The sequence below is a fragment of the Phragmites australis genome, chromosome 8, assembly GCF_958298935.1.
Source record: "Phragmites australis chromosome 8, lpPhrAust1.1, whole genome shotgun sequence".
NCBI lineage: Eukaryota > Viridiplantae > Streptophyta > Magnoliopsida > Poales > Poaceae > Phragmites > Phragmites australis.
This window is the reverse complement of record NC_084928.1, coordinates 9684964-9701831: the sequence shown is the minus strand read 5'-3', so window position 1 is coordinate 9701831 and position 16868 is coordinate 9684964. Positions and strand designations below refer to the sequence as shown.

Sequence of the window (16868 nt, the reverse complement as noted above, 5' to 3'; positions counted from 1 at the left end):
AATCACTTTTCAATCTTCTGGAAAACAGGACACGGTGCTATTACTTGTGGTGTTGTACTGTTATACATGACGCCACATATTATGGCACAGCATCGCCCAAACCTTCTGTACACAAAATGCATGTGGCGTCATACCTTTGTGGTATGGCATCGAATATTATAACAATGGCGCCACACATAATGGTGCTATTACCTAGCTCTAGGCTCAAACCTTCTGGGAAGATGAGGATCGTGACGTCATGCTGGGTACATATGGCACCATGACCTGTGGTGCCATAATGTGTTAACACAACGCCATTACATGTGGGCGCGACGCCACATGTCCCTTCTGCGCAAAAGATTCTAGGCTTGTGGAAGGATCTTGATGCCATAATTTCTGGTGCCATGACCAGTGCTATCTGAAGCAGGCACTTATTCGGACACACATGCAAGGTAGCAAATAGAATTATAGACAACAACATACAAATATGGCACATAAAAAAAGGAAATGGCAAGGCTCATACAAAAGGAAAATGGCAAGGCTCATAGTTCACATCGTTGCATTCAAGCGCCAATAAAGGGTTCAACGACAATAAATCAAGTTTCACCATTAAGTTACATAAATTGAAATAACACACCAATCGTGATGAAACACATAGCATATCATAATTGACCGAAAGTTTAATCTAGTAGCACGTACATGCTAGTCCTCGTTACCATCAACTAGCACCTCATCATCATCTTCGAGTACAACTACGGGCAAATTAGCAACAAGACCCTTCATCGTCTCCAGTTGCACCTCTTTAGCCACTTCCTCTGGACCTTTGTGTATTCTATCATACAAATCCACAGTCTCCTTGTGTTGCTTGAACTTCAGTTTTTGGCCTTCTATTTCTATCCCCCGTTGCTCATTCCCTTTACATGAAAGTAGGTACTTGTCATGATTCTTCCTCCACCATAGCAGCGCCTCCTCCATACCTATTTCTTCTTGCTAATAATATGACTCATAACATCCCACGATAGAGATGGCACATTATACCTACTCATCTCGTTCTTAATATTTTGAATTCTTCTCTTATTGGCTAAAGGTTTGAGCATGCGTATATGCTCCAACAGTTCACGCTAACCTTCAAAAGTCTCCTAATTGCACCTCCGCATCTCCTGAAACATAGTTCTACAAGTTATACTTCCAAATAACCAACACTAATTCTTCCACAATTCGGTTACTCACCCAGTCATCGCCGACCACGTTACCACAAAAGTATCCATGTCTGAGCTCAGATGGCACTACACCCTTCTGAGCCAGAATCCCACACTGACACTTTATCGGTGGGTTCTCGTCATGTGGCATCTTGTCATATGACATGTATTCTGTCATTTGTTCCTCCTCAAGCCAATACAACTTCGAACCATATATAAACTCTTCGAAGTTGCAAATAACCCAACCATCCTACAACCATGTCCACATTAGCATACAAATAGTACCAAATCACCTTTATGATTTGCATGTTTCACAAATTACGTGATCCCGTCTTGAGCAACAGAAGAAAGTAGTATATGTCAAACCTAGAGGTGGACGTTATAGCTATGCACGAACACCATAATGGCACAAATGGGGTTACTCACACGCCTTGAACTAGCTTCCTCCTTCACCTCTACCATTTTTGGTGGGTTAGGTGGAGGTGGCAGCTAACGCTTGAACTGACGGTACGGAGTTGTGTGATGATACCAATACGGGAAAGACGGATTCTCGGGTCATACATTTCAGGGCCATCAATCCGCTGGAAGAAGAAGCATCTCATGTCATCCTGTCAAATTGTGAAAAATAAATTAACAATCTTATAGTTTCATTATTACTATAAAAAGGCTAATATGCACTTACACAATTGTTCACACAAGTGTAGTAAGCACAGGTAGCCGTCAAAGGATGCCTCGACTGTTTAACCTCGGCGGGCATTCCACATTCGTAGTTCAGAATGGGAATAGCGGGAGGCACCGGGGCATCACAATATTTGACGGTGGGATAGTGTTTGTTATCCCTCGGCCTAGGCACTCTATGACTCAATAACATATCAACGCTGCAAATTCCACCCTAAGCTATTAAGATGTAATTGATATGCATATATCTAACTAAATGAAAATCTACGTATAGAAGTACACCAAAGTCCATTGAGTAAATACTTGATACACATACGTTAAACTAACTTAAGAAATACATATATAAATTTCCATATCTCACGTCGCTTATCCAAAAAATAACCTACCAACCAAACATTGCAACAAACTCTGAATTCTACGGGTACCTCCCAATCTCATCACAAAGAGAGTTTGCATTGCAAATAATTGATGGATGGGAGGGAAATTACCTCGTCAATCCTTTTTCACCAAAAAGAAGGCTTTCATCCCTTCGAATTTGATGGATTTTAGGGAGGGGAGAAGAGAGGGGCGGCGCCAACACAGAAGAGAGGTTCATAATCGAGTGGGGAAAGTGAGGGAGAGAGGGTAGAGATAAAGAAGCGGACCCAATTAAGTATTCCCACAGTACGACACTAAGTTATATGGCACTGTTACTTAAACATACGTCATACTAGGCTATATCATCCATATCATGAAATGAATCTACGGCATCATTTACTGTGATGCCGTGAAAAACGTTAATTTTTAACATCTTTCGGGGAAGGATCCATTTATAACAAATTTTTTTAAAAGGACAAAAAAAATTAAAATTCCACCAGAATCACACGTCCCCTGCCGTCGCGCAGGCTGGCACTACTCGGGGTGGACCGGTCGAGCTGTCGAGCCAACCATCACAGCCCTTATCCCCCGCAACGGCCATCTCCCTCTACTGTAACCACACTTGTCATCCGAACCCGATTCTCTCCTCGCCACACTACGCATCAGTCAACAACCTCTCAACGATGACACAGATCCCACATGGCATGGACCAAGGTATCTATCAAGTCTGTGGACGCTGGAATCCGACCAAACCAGCACCACGCCATTGACATGGACGGCCCAGCGGCGCGGGCTGTAGACCCGACATGTCAGGTGGCCGCGCATCGCGAGGCAAAGGGCGGCGGTTATGTTAAGTACGGTGCGCCCGCCGGAACCGCCGCCTCAATAAAATCCACTCGCCGCGCCGCGCCGCGCCCGCCTCCCCCCACACACACAACCGCCGCGCCGCGCCCCAAGAAAACGCCCAGAATTCCCATGGACGCCGCCGCCGGCGGCCACGGGGGAGCCGCGGAGGCGGAGGCTGGTCTCGACGACGCGGACGCCGTCTTCGTCTCCCGGCGCGGGCACCGCTGCTGCGGATGCTTCTGGGCGCCGCCGTGGCCTTCGTCGTCGTCGTCGTCTCCGCAAGCCCGCAACGCGGACGAGTGGTGGCACGGCGTCGGGGAAGGAGGGGCGGCGAGGCTGCGGTGGTGGCGGCGCGGGGTGGACGCACTCATGAAGGTGCGGGAGTGGTCGGAGCTGGTGGCCGGCCCGCGGTGGAAAACCTTCATCCGGCGGTTCCGGCGCAGCCCCCGCCACGGCGGCGCGGGAGGAGGCGGAGGAGGGCGGACGCTCAACTACGACCCGCTCAGCTACGCGCTCAACTTCGACGAGGGCCACGGCGCCAGCTCCGAGGGCGACCACGCGGGCTACCGCGACTTCTCTGCGCGCTTCGTCGCGCCGCCGGGCTCCGCCAAGTCGTCCATGGACCTCTGCGGCCGCGACGCGCCGCAGCCCTTCCACCACCACCACCACCACCCGCAGCCGCTGCCGCACTCCCCGCGCCCGCACCCAGCCGCCGCGAGGGGTTGACCGCTGACGTCGACGCGGCACCGGCGCAACCGACGGCTTGGCTGGCTCTGTCAGTAATGGGGCGGTGGAGGCGATAAGGGAGGACGTCCCTTTCTTTCTCCTGGGCTCGTTGTTTTTGCCTGCGGATGGTGTCGATATTTTCTTCTGGACTTCTATTTTTCTTGTTTTGCTTGTCATATGTAAAATACTCCATAGAATACTATATCGTCCAAAATTGTCACCATAATCGCAGAAAATTGTCCATTCTTTGACTTAGAGGAAGAGATGAGACAAATACAGTATTATGGTTTATGATCATACATGTTGAGATACTGCAAATTGGTAGCTTATTTGTCCTTGTAACATATGAATTTTCCTTAATCGTGTAAGTTAGAGGGATTTTTTGCAAATTCCGGCGAAGTTCGTGTATCACAGAGGCTGTAACCGTTGGTGTAGTAGTGGCAGTCGTTCGGCTGCATCATTGATATCACCCGTGAATTTGGGTCTTGGCGTTGCCGACACGTTCGCACAATCACTTATCCCATACCATGAGGCACGAGCCCATGATCCACTGTTGATTTGCATCATTCTGTCACTGTTTATGGGACGGCAAGTGCAAGACAGGCTACAATGACGTCGACTATAGCAGACGAAGCCTCAGACCCAGAACCACCGGAGGAAAACGGGCCATGATGCGGGCTGAGAAGGAAATGGCCCAATAGCCGATAAAACCCGAATCAGTGGGTGTGAGGGAGAGAGGCATGAGTCCTGGCGATATGTGTGCGCCGGAGATGAGAGGGAGGCAAGGATGAACTGAGTTGTCTAAATCGAAAATGTCCATTGCTATCTGAAATCCCAATCTCGTGCTTCTCTTCCCAGTCTTGCTGATTGTTCTTGTTACAATCTGGTATCATAGCCTATCAATCCTGGAGATTCCCTTGTACATCCAAGTGCCTCGCTATCGGACACGGGAGCAACAACAGATGGCAGAGATAGACTTGTAAATGGTCGATCTCCTCTGAGCATTGTCACATATCAAGTTGCAGAATACAACGACACAGGAGATGTTGGTGGCGCAAACGGCGTCGATTGAAGTGCTCACAAAGTGGAAGCCAGAGATGGATGCCATCATGGCGGAGCTGAGGACGGAGATTGGTGATCTGCAGGCACAGGTGAGCCAGATCGCGTGAAATCTGATCCTCAGTGTCCGACCCATCGATCTACCTCTGATCCTCCCTCGACTGGGTAAGACCCAAGTGGGTGATGATCCGAAGGAAGTACTCGGCGAGGACAAAGATTAGGCCTAACGGCCATGGCTGGAACAACGAGATCTGGGGATTTGGGAATGGGGTGGTCACCACCCGGTTGCCATCCCTGGCCAACGGTATGCACTCTAGATCCAAATTGCTTAACTCGTCGTGTGACATGATGAATTGGAGGGATCGTCATGCCTATAATCCACACCACCATACACTAATGCCAAACCTTGATTTCCCGCAAATTGGTGGAGATCGGCCGTGGCTTTCGAAGAGATGGTGTGAGTCATACTTTAGAGTGTTTGGAGTGGCCAGGGAGTCGTGGGTGCATATTGCTGTGATGCATGTTATGGGTGGAGCCGTGGGTTGGCTGGAGAACAATCGCTTAAGGGTGGATTGTTTTTCATGGGATGAGTTATGTGAGGTTTTGTGTGAAAAATTCGAGAGGGATGAGTTTACCCAGACCCTACGGCAATTCTTCCATCTACACCAGATTGGGTCTATTGCAGAGTATGTCGAGAGTTTTGAGGGGATGATGCAATCAATGTTGGCGCATAATTTGCAATGGGATCCTCGATTCTTCATTTCTCGATTCGTTGATGGTTTGAAGGAGGAAATTTGAGCCGCTGTTTTATTGCATCATCCACAAGAGTCACATACTACTGTTGTTCCAACGGATAGTACGGTGTTCACAGAGGCTTTGAGTGGAGTTTCAACGGCTAGTTTCTGAGGTTGTACTTACCGATTATCCGGTGTTAGTACTACTGTTGTCACCGGATTATCCGGTGTTAATAACTTTTCTAAGCCGTTAGGAAAATGACTAGTTGGCGGGTTTGAGACTATAAATACCCCTCCACTAGGTCATTTGAAGGTGCTGGAGTTCAGAAAATACAGAGACACTTGAGAAGACATCCAAGCCATCAAAATGCTTAATGTGATCATCCAAGTCAATTAAGTACACGATTAGTGAGTGATTAGTGCTTATAGATATAGACAGAGTGTCACTAGATGATTGTTGCCTAGAGAGTGGATCAAGGAGTGATCCTAGCTTGTACCGAGTAGTATGCTGATGCCTTGGAGTCTTGGTGACTCGTCGACACCTTGAGCCAGAGTTGCTCAATCCTGTTAACCCTCTGACTTGGTGTCGAGTGGTGGCAAGACATGTGTACGAGGACGCGGAGACTCTTGCCTTGATTGCTCAAGCTCCGAAGTAAAGATGGCAACAAATAACCGGGACAGAAGCTAGTGGTGAGACATTACCTTTGTGGCTTAGTGGTTCATCCAGGTTGAGGCCTTGTCTTTGTGACTTGGTGACTCAAGAGTTGTGATCGGAATAATCTAGCGACCGAGAGCATATCCTTAGTGGAGCTCCAACGTGGACTAGGGGTGGCACTCATGCCATCCATACCACCATACCACGGGGTAAAAATTTCTTGTGCCGAGTTTGCACTCTCTACCTTATTTACGTTTCCGTATTTACATCCATGCAATCTACTTTTGCGCATTTAACTTCCTACAATAGTTTATTAGGATTGGTTATAGGATGCAAATCTTTTGAGCGTTATAGTCGACACATTTGATAAACCTAGAGCACATTTAGATGGAAATTGATATAGGTTTATCTTGTGAAGTTTTTGGAGTTAGTTAGGTTTTTAAGTGTCCTAATTCACCCTCTTTTAGGACGTCATCGCTCCTTACAATTGGTATCAGAGCTAAGACTCACATTTAACTCTATAATTGGTGTTAAAGCCTCATACCTTTCACAAGGTTTCACCAATTCAAGTGGCATTTGAGTCTTAGTCTCAACTGATCGGTTAGTCTTCACCGCCTAGTGAGTTACGATGTTCGGTGTTGAGATGGATACCCATAACGCTCTATATTTCGACAACACTAATTTGCCCCGATGGAAAATTATAATGACTTGTTATTTGTAACATAAAAGGTATAGATGTTTGGAGAGTCATCAAGGAAGTGATGAGACAACGCCTCACAAACAAAAAAATACAATTAAATGCATTGGCAAAGAGTATCATTTTATCATCTTTAAATGTTGATGCATTTTATCGTGTTTATTGTCTCACCAATGTATATGATATTTGGAATAGTCTCATCGAAATACATGAAGACACAAAGGATATGCACAATTTAAAATATCATGTGCTAGTACTAAGCTCAATGGCATCAAACAATTACCCTATGAAAATATTAATGACATGTACTCACATTTGAATATTCTTGTCAATAAGATCAATGGGCTAGGTTTGACACAAATTCACAATGATCAAGCGGTGAAAAGAATACTTCAAGCTCTTCTTCCAAAGTATAAGTTGATACTCTCTATCATCTATGACAACAAAGACATAAAAAAGATGACTCCAAGTCAAGTGCTCGATAAGTTCAACGCCTATGAGACGACTATGAATATGTGGGTGAAAGCTTATTTCTCATCCAACACTAAGAACCTTGCTCTCACAAGCAAACAAACTTAATGCCAACACATGAAGCCAAGTATGAGGAGACAAGAGAAAAAGTCAAGCTTAAGCAAAGATGATGGTGATCAAGATGAAAAGAGCGATGAAGAGAGCAATGAAGATGATGATCAAAGCAAATCAAGTGATTAAGAAATTGATCCCAAGATCGCCAATCTCTTCTTAAAATTTGAAAATAATATGAAGAGGATCAATGCCAAGATTGATCATCCAATCTCCATTGAAGACTTGGTCAACACAATTGATCATAAGAAGGAGAAGAAGACCAAGAACAAGAGTGAGATAGGTGAGCGACGATGAAGAGCCAATCTCAAGTGATGAAAGCCTCATCACCCTTCCTTCAAATAAAAGCTCTTCCTCAAGGTCATCGTCACACAAACTATCTTACAAGTGCCTTATGGCTAAAGATATAGATAGCAATGTAAGTGATGATGAATCCAATATGGATTTCCCCTCTCAGGAAAAACTCCTTTATTTGATAAATAAGCATCAATGGGCCATTGAGAAACAATCTAAAGAGATTAATAAATTCAATGCTCTTAATGACATTCATGCTACATTTGTTTCTAATTATGAATAATTATTTAGCAAATTCAATTTGCTAAACAAGGAGTATGAAGTGCTTAACGCTAAATTTGAGTGCATTGAATCTCAAACTAAGGTCCCTTTGAAATAATCTACCTCGCTCTTTAATTTCAATTATAAGGTAGATGCTTCCACTTCTTGTTATGATTTACTCGATTTATCTAGCTTACTCATTTACCTTTACCTTTACCATGAGACATGCATTGAAAATGTTATTATAGGATCCTCTAATGAACTCATTGAACAAGAGAATGATGAGCTCAAGTAAAAAGTGGAGAATCTTAAGAAGGACTTGGCAAGATTATAGGGCAAGAACCATGTCCAACCTCCTCAAGATAACCATGCTATCATGGTGAAAAAATATACGAAGGGGTCCACCGTGACATGCTCTAAGTGCCATCAAGAAGGACACAAATCCTTCCAATGCAAGCAAGTTAAGAAGGAGACCAAGGAGAAGAAGATGATGACGAACCTCTCTAATAAGATCTCCAACATCTATACTAAGCCCAACTACTAGACTAGGACCAAAAGTAACCACTACAAGCTCAAGAAGAAGAACAATAGCAAAGTGGTTGCACACATGATTGGGAGAAAGGATCGGGGGTGGAACCAACCCATTTAGGTACCCAAGGAAGTCATCACCAATATGAAGGAGCCTCAATCGGTTTGGGTTCCAAAGAAAACTTGAAGCCTAAGGCGGCCATCGAGATTTGGAGACTTGGCTTACAAGATGAAGTAAAGATTCATGCAAAGAAGCCAAGTGTATAAGTTTGGGCATATTAATGAAGATCATAATCATCATATACCCAAATTCTCATCCAAAGATAAATAAGGCAAAGCTACTAGATGCTAAATCCTTTAAATTGATGAATTCACTTGCCTTGTCTAGGATTACATGCTCTAAATTTAATTTATTGCAATGCCTAGTGTAGGTTCTTTTCATGTGGTATGTTCTTGTGTATCTCTTTTTCTTATGAGCAATATAAATGGTTTATTAGTTATAGGATCCTTATATGGCAATAGTTTTATAATTAGTATTCTTTATATGTCATGAACCAATCTATAGGGTATCCTTCCTATTGTTATCAATAACAAGTGCATACATCTCACAGGTATTCAACACTTGTATAGACACAATTAGGGGAGTATATCCTATAGATTGTGATTTTGAGACTAACATATTTTTCACGTGATATCTTTTGTAGTCTCATGGAGTGATCAACAAGTCCCCGGATGTATGCAATGATTAAAGAGTTCAATTGGTATTATTATCAATTCATTTGTTCATTTAAGCTACCTCTATGCATAATATGACTTAAACTTCTATCTTGATATAATTGTATAGTTATGCATATGTCTTTCTCTTATCATATATATGCAAAAACATATAGGGGGAGTTTAAATCATATTGTGTGAGTTTCATTAACTGTGATCCTTATTTGTCTTTTTCAATTGATATCAATGTTTCCTACTGTTACAATTGGTATATCTTTTCAATTGATATCATTTCATTAGATCATGATTTATGAAGCTCTTTGCCATGTACTCTAACGCTCTTCCTCGAGTTTAACATGTGTTTGTAGCCCTTTTTGAGATTTTTCACAAAGGGGATAAGTTTGATGACCAAAACAAGAGGCATGCCTAGTGGAGAACAGAAAGATGCCAAGGTTAACAAAGGGGGACTCATCTACATTTGGTATCAAAAGCATGCAATGCAGAAACTCTTGCATTGGTCGATCAAGGGAGATAATGGCAATGGAGAAAGGGGAGCCACAACAAAAGGGGACTAAGTGGTAAGAACATGTATTTAAGCAATGTGGTAAGGCTTTGTACTCTCTATAATTGATATCATTTATTATTTTCCACTTGCTTTGATTGTATTGTCATCAATTACCAAAAAGAGGGAGATCATAGCAAAAATGGCCCTATTAGGCGATGATTCTAATTTTTGTGATTAATGAAAATATTGTCATTGGAACTAATATGTTTGTCAAGAATATATATTAATTTGTCTTATGAATGTATTACATGAAGAAGCCACCGAAGCTGGGACAGAGTTTAATTGAATTGGAAAAGTCCTAGGAAGATTTGTCTTATCGGATGGTCCGGTGCAGAGGAGTTTGCACTCACCGGAGCATTATGTCCAGAGGCTGTTAGCCTCACCAGATAGTTAGGTGTTAGGCCTGAGTGCACACCAAAGTATTTCTATCAGTGGAGTTTAAAGAAGTTATACTCAGCGGAAGGTTCGGTGATAAACTGGTGAACACACTAGAGCATTTCTGACAGAGGATGAGAATAGCCTCACCGGATGATCCAGTGCTCAGTGAAGCAATACACATCGGAGCATTTCCAGAAGAAGGCAGTTGAAGATCAACACACTGGAAAGTCAGGTGATTGGAGATGTACTCACTGGAGTATTACACCGAGCATTTCTGCAGAGAAGGATTCAAATGTTGAAGATTGAAGATCAACTCACCGGATGGTCCGATGATATATGTGTGTGCCCCAGAGGATCACACTGGAGTATTTTGTGTAGAGAAGAATAAAGTGGCTCAGATGATTGAAGATAACTCACCAGATAGTACGGTAATGGTTTGAAGGTCACGCCGGATAGTCCGGTGTCCATAGAGGCTTTGAGTGGAATTCTAATAGCTAGTTTCTGAGGTTGTACTCATAGGATGATTCGGTGTTAGTACTACTGTTGTCACTGGATCATCCGATGTTAATAGCTTTTTTGAGCCGTTGAGAAAATGACTAGTTGGCTAGTTTGGGACTAAATATATCCTTCCACTTGGTCATTTAAAGCTGCTAGAGTTCAAAGAAATACAGAGACACTTGAGAAGACACCCAAGCACCAAAGTGCTTAATGTGATCATCCAATGCAATTAAGCACACAATTAGTGAGTGATTAGTGCTTATAGACATAGAAAGAGTGTCGCTAGGTGATTGCTGTCTAGAGAGTGGATCAATGAGTTATCCTAGCTTGTACCAGGTGGTACGCCGATGCCTTGAGTCTTTGTGACTCGCCGGCACTTTGAGCCAGAGTTGCTCATGCTTGTTGACCATTCGATTTGGTGTGGAGTGGCAGCAAGACACGTGTAAGGGGATACGGAGACCCTTGCCTTGGTGGCTCAAGCTCCAAAGTGAAGACGGCGATAAGTGACCAAGATAGAGGCTAGTGGTGAGACCTTGCCTTTGTGGTTTGGTGGCTCATCCGAGTTGAGGCCTTGTCTTTGTGACTTGCTGACTCAAGAGCTGTAACCGAAAGAGTCTTGGCAATCGGGAGCATATCCTTGGTGGAGCTCTAACGCGGACTAGGGGTAGCATTCATGCCATCGATATCATAGGACAAAAATCCCTTGTGCTAAGTTTGCTATCTCTACCTTATTTATGTTTTTGTATTTATATCTTTGCAATCTACCTTTGGTGCATTTACCATCCTAGAGCAGTTTGTTAGGATTGACTATAGGTTGTAAATCTTTTGAGTGATAGAGTAGACACACTAGATAAATCTAGAGCACATTTAGAAAGAAATTAATATAAGTTTATCTTGTGAAGTTTTTTGGAGCCGATTAGGTTTTTAAATGTCCCAATTTACCTCCACCCCATTCTTAAGACACCATCGATCCTCACAGGAGCCCAACACCGATTGATGCAAGGCACTTGGTGGTACCCAATTGCGGGTGATGAAGAATAGGTTGTGATTGCTCATATGGTGCAGCTGTGTGCACACTCAAAGATTCCCGGAATGTTGTTGCCCCCGCCGAGCATACAAGGACTCGTGTAGTAGTACTCCGCACTGTTTGAAGAGCCCCATGGATTTCTATTGCTGAGATAGTTCAATCATGCGACTCCGCTGATCTCGGGAGCTTGGCTAGTGAATTTGAGACGATATCAATACACCTCATGCCAAAAAGATGAGATTGAGCGGCAAGTCAGCGAGATGCTTCGGTAAAGCATAATCCAATTGAGCTCTAGCATGTTCGTGTCGCCTGTGTTATTGGTGCATAAGAAGGACGCCCCTTGGAGGTTCTGCGTGGATTACCACCATCTAAACGCTATCACAATCAATAATTAATTCCCGTTACCCGTGGTCGATGAACTGTTGGATGAACTAGCGATAGCAGTGTGGTTCATGTTTCTTGATCTTCGAGCAGGTTATCACCAAATACAAATGCGGCTGAAAGAAACACAAGACTGGCTTCAAGACACATGAAAGGCACTACGAATTTTGGGTAACGTCCTATGGCTTGACTAGCATGCCGACGATGTTCCAGGGAACAATGAACATCATCCTAGCGCTGTTGCTTCAGAAGGGGGTGCTCGTCTTTATTGACAACATCCTTACAAACAGTTCCACCTTGGAACAACACGAACAACTGTTGTGGAAGGTGCTCGATATCTTGACTAAGCACCAACTAAAGGTGAAGCCATACAAAGTGTATGTTCGTGCAAAAGCAATTGGTCAATCTTAGGCATGTTATTGGAGGCAGGAGGGTAGCCACGCACAAAAAGAACATTTGGGTTTATCATGCAACACTTTGGAAAAATCAGCCATCTGCAGACTGATCTACTGAAGAAGAATCGGGTGTATGTGTGGACATCAGTGAGAAAGGAGGTGTTCTGAGCATTACAACTATCACACCCAGTTTTATAAAGGGACAAAACCAGATGTAACCCACATGTATGATAGGATCAAGTTTCATACATGCAGTGACTTCATCAGTGTATCACACACAGTGTCATTATTACAACATTTATCTTAAACAGAAATAGAAAGACCTCAAAGTCTTAAACAAAAGCACAGAAACTAAACACGGTGAAGCTCCAACTTCCACAAGCAATTGACTGGGCGAACCACCAGCCTAGCAATCTTCATCCTCATCGATGTAGAAGTCTGGATCTCCTTCATTGTCTGAGCAGCGCTTGGTGGGCATTTGGATGGAAATAGCAAGTATGAGTACTTATCGTACTCCGCAAGTGTGGAAAATAAATGACATACAAGCTTAAATAAAGAAACAAGCTGTAACAGTTAAAATTTGCATAAAAAACCCAACTATGCTAATGAAGAGTTATAAAAGCATCATATTTGACTAGGTGAATCATCTCTAGACTTCCAACTCCTAGAAACATCTCCACATGTTTCCCAACCACCTGAATCCCACATCAGGTTCCCAAACCACCAAACCCATCCAACTAATCATGTGAGGATCCAAGTCACTCGTGAGCATGACTGATATATCAGATTTTACACTCTACAGAAGTTGTCCAACTTTCCCCATGAGTCGTGAATTTCCTTGTTGCCGTGTCCGCGGAACACTTAACATGCGCTAGTGGTGTGTCGCCCAGAAAGTCACTACAAAGCCATTACAAAGTGTCATCCAGTATGTGCATGCCCGCTAGGTTTCACTGCCGTCAAAGTGGTATTCACACCACTCATAAGCCCCCTTTTGCGCCTTTTAGTCTCCAGAAAGTTTCCACCCTTCCCTTCCACTACCCATCTCATACCACTAACCAAATGGTTCCGGCTTTTACCGTCCCCACACATCTACTCTTCCGTTTGGCACGCACAAAATTGGAATCTACTAATTAATAGGCCAAGCCTATCCCATACCAGCTCTCGTGGTTAGTACGATATTTCTTGGGTTATCGCTCCACAAACCGATCCTTACTTAGGTTGCTTGAGCAAAGACTAAGCCAACATCATAACCATCATCATCTACAAACACTACTTCGCTCAAGGCCTAAGGTTCCATGTTGCTATACCATCACTAGTATTCCCAACTCATTGTTGCATAGTTCATTAGTCATGTTTAACCATTAACCCTTCCATCCCCTTGTGCAAAGCTAAGCATAACTACCCATCATATCCATTGCTAACAACTAGGCGACTAGGAAATATATGGAACAGGATACTATAAGTAAATAGGATTCAGAATTAATAGCATGCATGTTTGAAATAAAGAACGCATTTGAAAACTGGGATCAAAATGTTTAAGGACACTTGCCTCTTCCAACTTGCTGCTCAGACTCTTCAAATACTTGGTCCTGGAGATTCTCGAACTGCTCCTCGTCTGCTCTCGAAACACACTGAAAAAACACACAAAAAAACTAACTAAGAACAGTACACCAGGAGGGAATTTTGGATTTTCTTTTAAATAAACCTTTTCAAATCTTTTCCAAAATTAAATGACGTGCCTCGAGTTTTTCAAAAATTCATTTCCGCACATAAAACTCTAATGCATCTACTCCAGCATGAATGCAACAAAACAATATAACCTAGATTGATTATTTTATTTATAAATTAAACTTTTATCCTTTGTTTTTTTTCTAACACTAAATTTAACACCTCTAATTTTAACAAAAAACTTATTTACTATTTCCAAAAATTGAAAAATTAGGGTGTTACAACAACACGCATTGTTGATGGCCCCAGTAGTAGTGCTGCCTAACTTTGACAAACAATTTGTGATAGAAGCTGACACATCAGATAAAGGGATTGGCGTTGTACTAATTCAGGATGAACATCCCGTGGTGTTCTTGAGCAAGGCGTTGGGACCAAAGACACAATGCCTATCAACATACGAGAAAGAGGGATTGGCCATAGTATTAGTAGTGGAACAATGGAGATCTTCCCTCCAGCACGCGGAATTCCTCATCAAAATATACCAACGTAGCATCGTGCAACTTGAGAAGTAGTGAATTAGCACTCCATGGCAGCAAAAATTGTTGGTGAAGCTTCTCGGATTATAGTATAAGCCGGTGTAAAAAAAAGGGGTGGAAAATTGTGAGACGAACACATTGTCACAATGAAAGCAGGCAGAGACTGAGGGGGTGTTGGCTGTCTCAATTAGTGTTCTGGCTTGGTGTCACACCCAGTTTTAGAAAGGGTCAAAACCAGATGTAAACCACATGTATGCCAGGATCAAGTTTTATATATGCAGCGACTTCATCAGTGTATCACACGTAGTGTCATTATTACAACGTTTATCTAGAATAAATAAAGAGACCACAAAGTCTTGAACAAAAGCACACAACTAAACCCCGCAAACTCCAACTTCCACAGGTAATTGACCGGGGAAACGCCAGCCTAGCAGTCTTCATCTTCATCAACGAAGAAGTCTGGATCTCCTTCAATGTCTGAGCAGTGCTTGGAGGACATTTGGGTAAAACAACAAGTGTGAGTACAACTTGTACTCCACAAATGTGGGAAAATAAAATATCATGCAACCTTAAACAAGGAACAAGCTGAAACAATTTAAGTTTTGCATAAAAGCCAACTATTCTAACGAAGTATTATGAAAGCATCCTACTTGTCTAGGTGAATCAACAGCAGACCTCCAACTCCTAGAAACATCTCCACATGTTTCCCAACCACCTGAATCCCACATCAGGCTCCCAAAAGACCAAACCAACTCAAACCCATTCGGCTAATCATGTGAGGATCCAAGTCTCTCATGTTCATGAGCACAGCTGTTATAACAGTTTTTACACTCTGCAGAGGTTGTCCAGCTTTCCTCACAAGTCATGATTTTCCTTGTTGCCGTGTACGCGAAACACTTAACACACGTCAGTGGTGTGTTGCCCGGAAAGTCACTACAAAGCCGTTACAAAGTTTCATCCAGCATGTGCATGCCCACTAGGTTTCACTGCCATCAAAGTGGCATTCACATCACCCAAAAGTCCCCTTTTGCGCCTTATAGCTCCGAAAAGTTTTCACCCTTCCCTTCCACTACACATCTCATACCACTATCCAAATGGTTCTGGCCTTTACCATCCCCACACAACCACCCTTCCGTTTGGCATGCACAAGGCTGGAATCTGCTAATTAATAGGCTAGGTCTATCCCATACCAGATCTCGTGGTTGGTACAATATTTCTTGGGTTATCACTCCACGAACCGGTCCTTACTTAGGTCACTTGAGCAAACACTAACCCAACATCATAACTTCATCATCATCGACACAACTTTGCTCAAGGCCTAAGGTTCCATGTTCCTAATGCCATCATTAATATTCCCAACTCATAATTACATTAATTCGTTAATCATGTTTAACCATTAACCCTTCCATCCCCTTGTGCAAAGCTAAGCATGACTACCCATCATATCCACTACTAACAACATGGCGACAAGGAACTATATGGAACAGGATACTATAAATACATAGGATTCAGAATTAACAGCATGCATGTATGAAATAAAGAACCCATTTTAAACAAAACCGGGATCAAAATGTTCAAGGACACTTGCCTCTCCCAACTTGCTGCTCAAACTCTTCAAAAACTTGGTCCTAGAGATTCTTGAACTGCTCTTCGTCTGCAATTAAAACACATCAGAAAAACATACAACAAAACTAACTAAGAATAGTACACCAAAAAATAGCTAACATCTATGAAAAAGGTACTACAAGATAGTACACGTCGCTACGAACATGTGAGCGCGAAAACCATCTAGATTGGAGATAAAACGAGAAAGTTATGCTATAAACAAGATTAGGGTTAAATCTGAAAATAAAAAGGGCTTCGTTTAAATAAAAACAGAGAGGTTAGGGGCCTTTTTGCAAAAATTGAGGGACCTATTTGTAATTATAAAAAAGTTTAGGGGCTAAACTGTATAAATACAGGGGCTTTTATTTAAATACAGGAAAGTCCAAGGGCTTATTTGAAAAATTGCCATTATTCCCGAATTAAAATAATAGAAATTATGACTGGATAAGGCATGCTGACGTGGCATTGCCACGCGGGCTAAATCGCTGAGGTGGTCGGCTTATGTA

General features: G+C 42.9%; 1 protein-coding gene across 1 annotated transcript; it reads left to right on the top strand.

Annotated features, from left to right (window-relative positions):
• The first annotated feature begins 2820 nt into the window (after positions 1-2820).
• LOC133926574 (uncharacterized) lies at positions 2821-4103 on the top strand. The gene has a single exon (XM_062372580.1). The coding sequence runs from the start codon at positions 2913-2915 to the stop codon at positions 3783-3785; it is 873 nt and encodes a 290-aa protein (XP_062228564.1). The 5' UTR covers positions 2821-2912; the 3' UTR covers positions 3786-4103.
• Positions 4104-16868: the final 12765 nt, after the last annotated feature.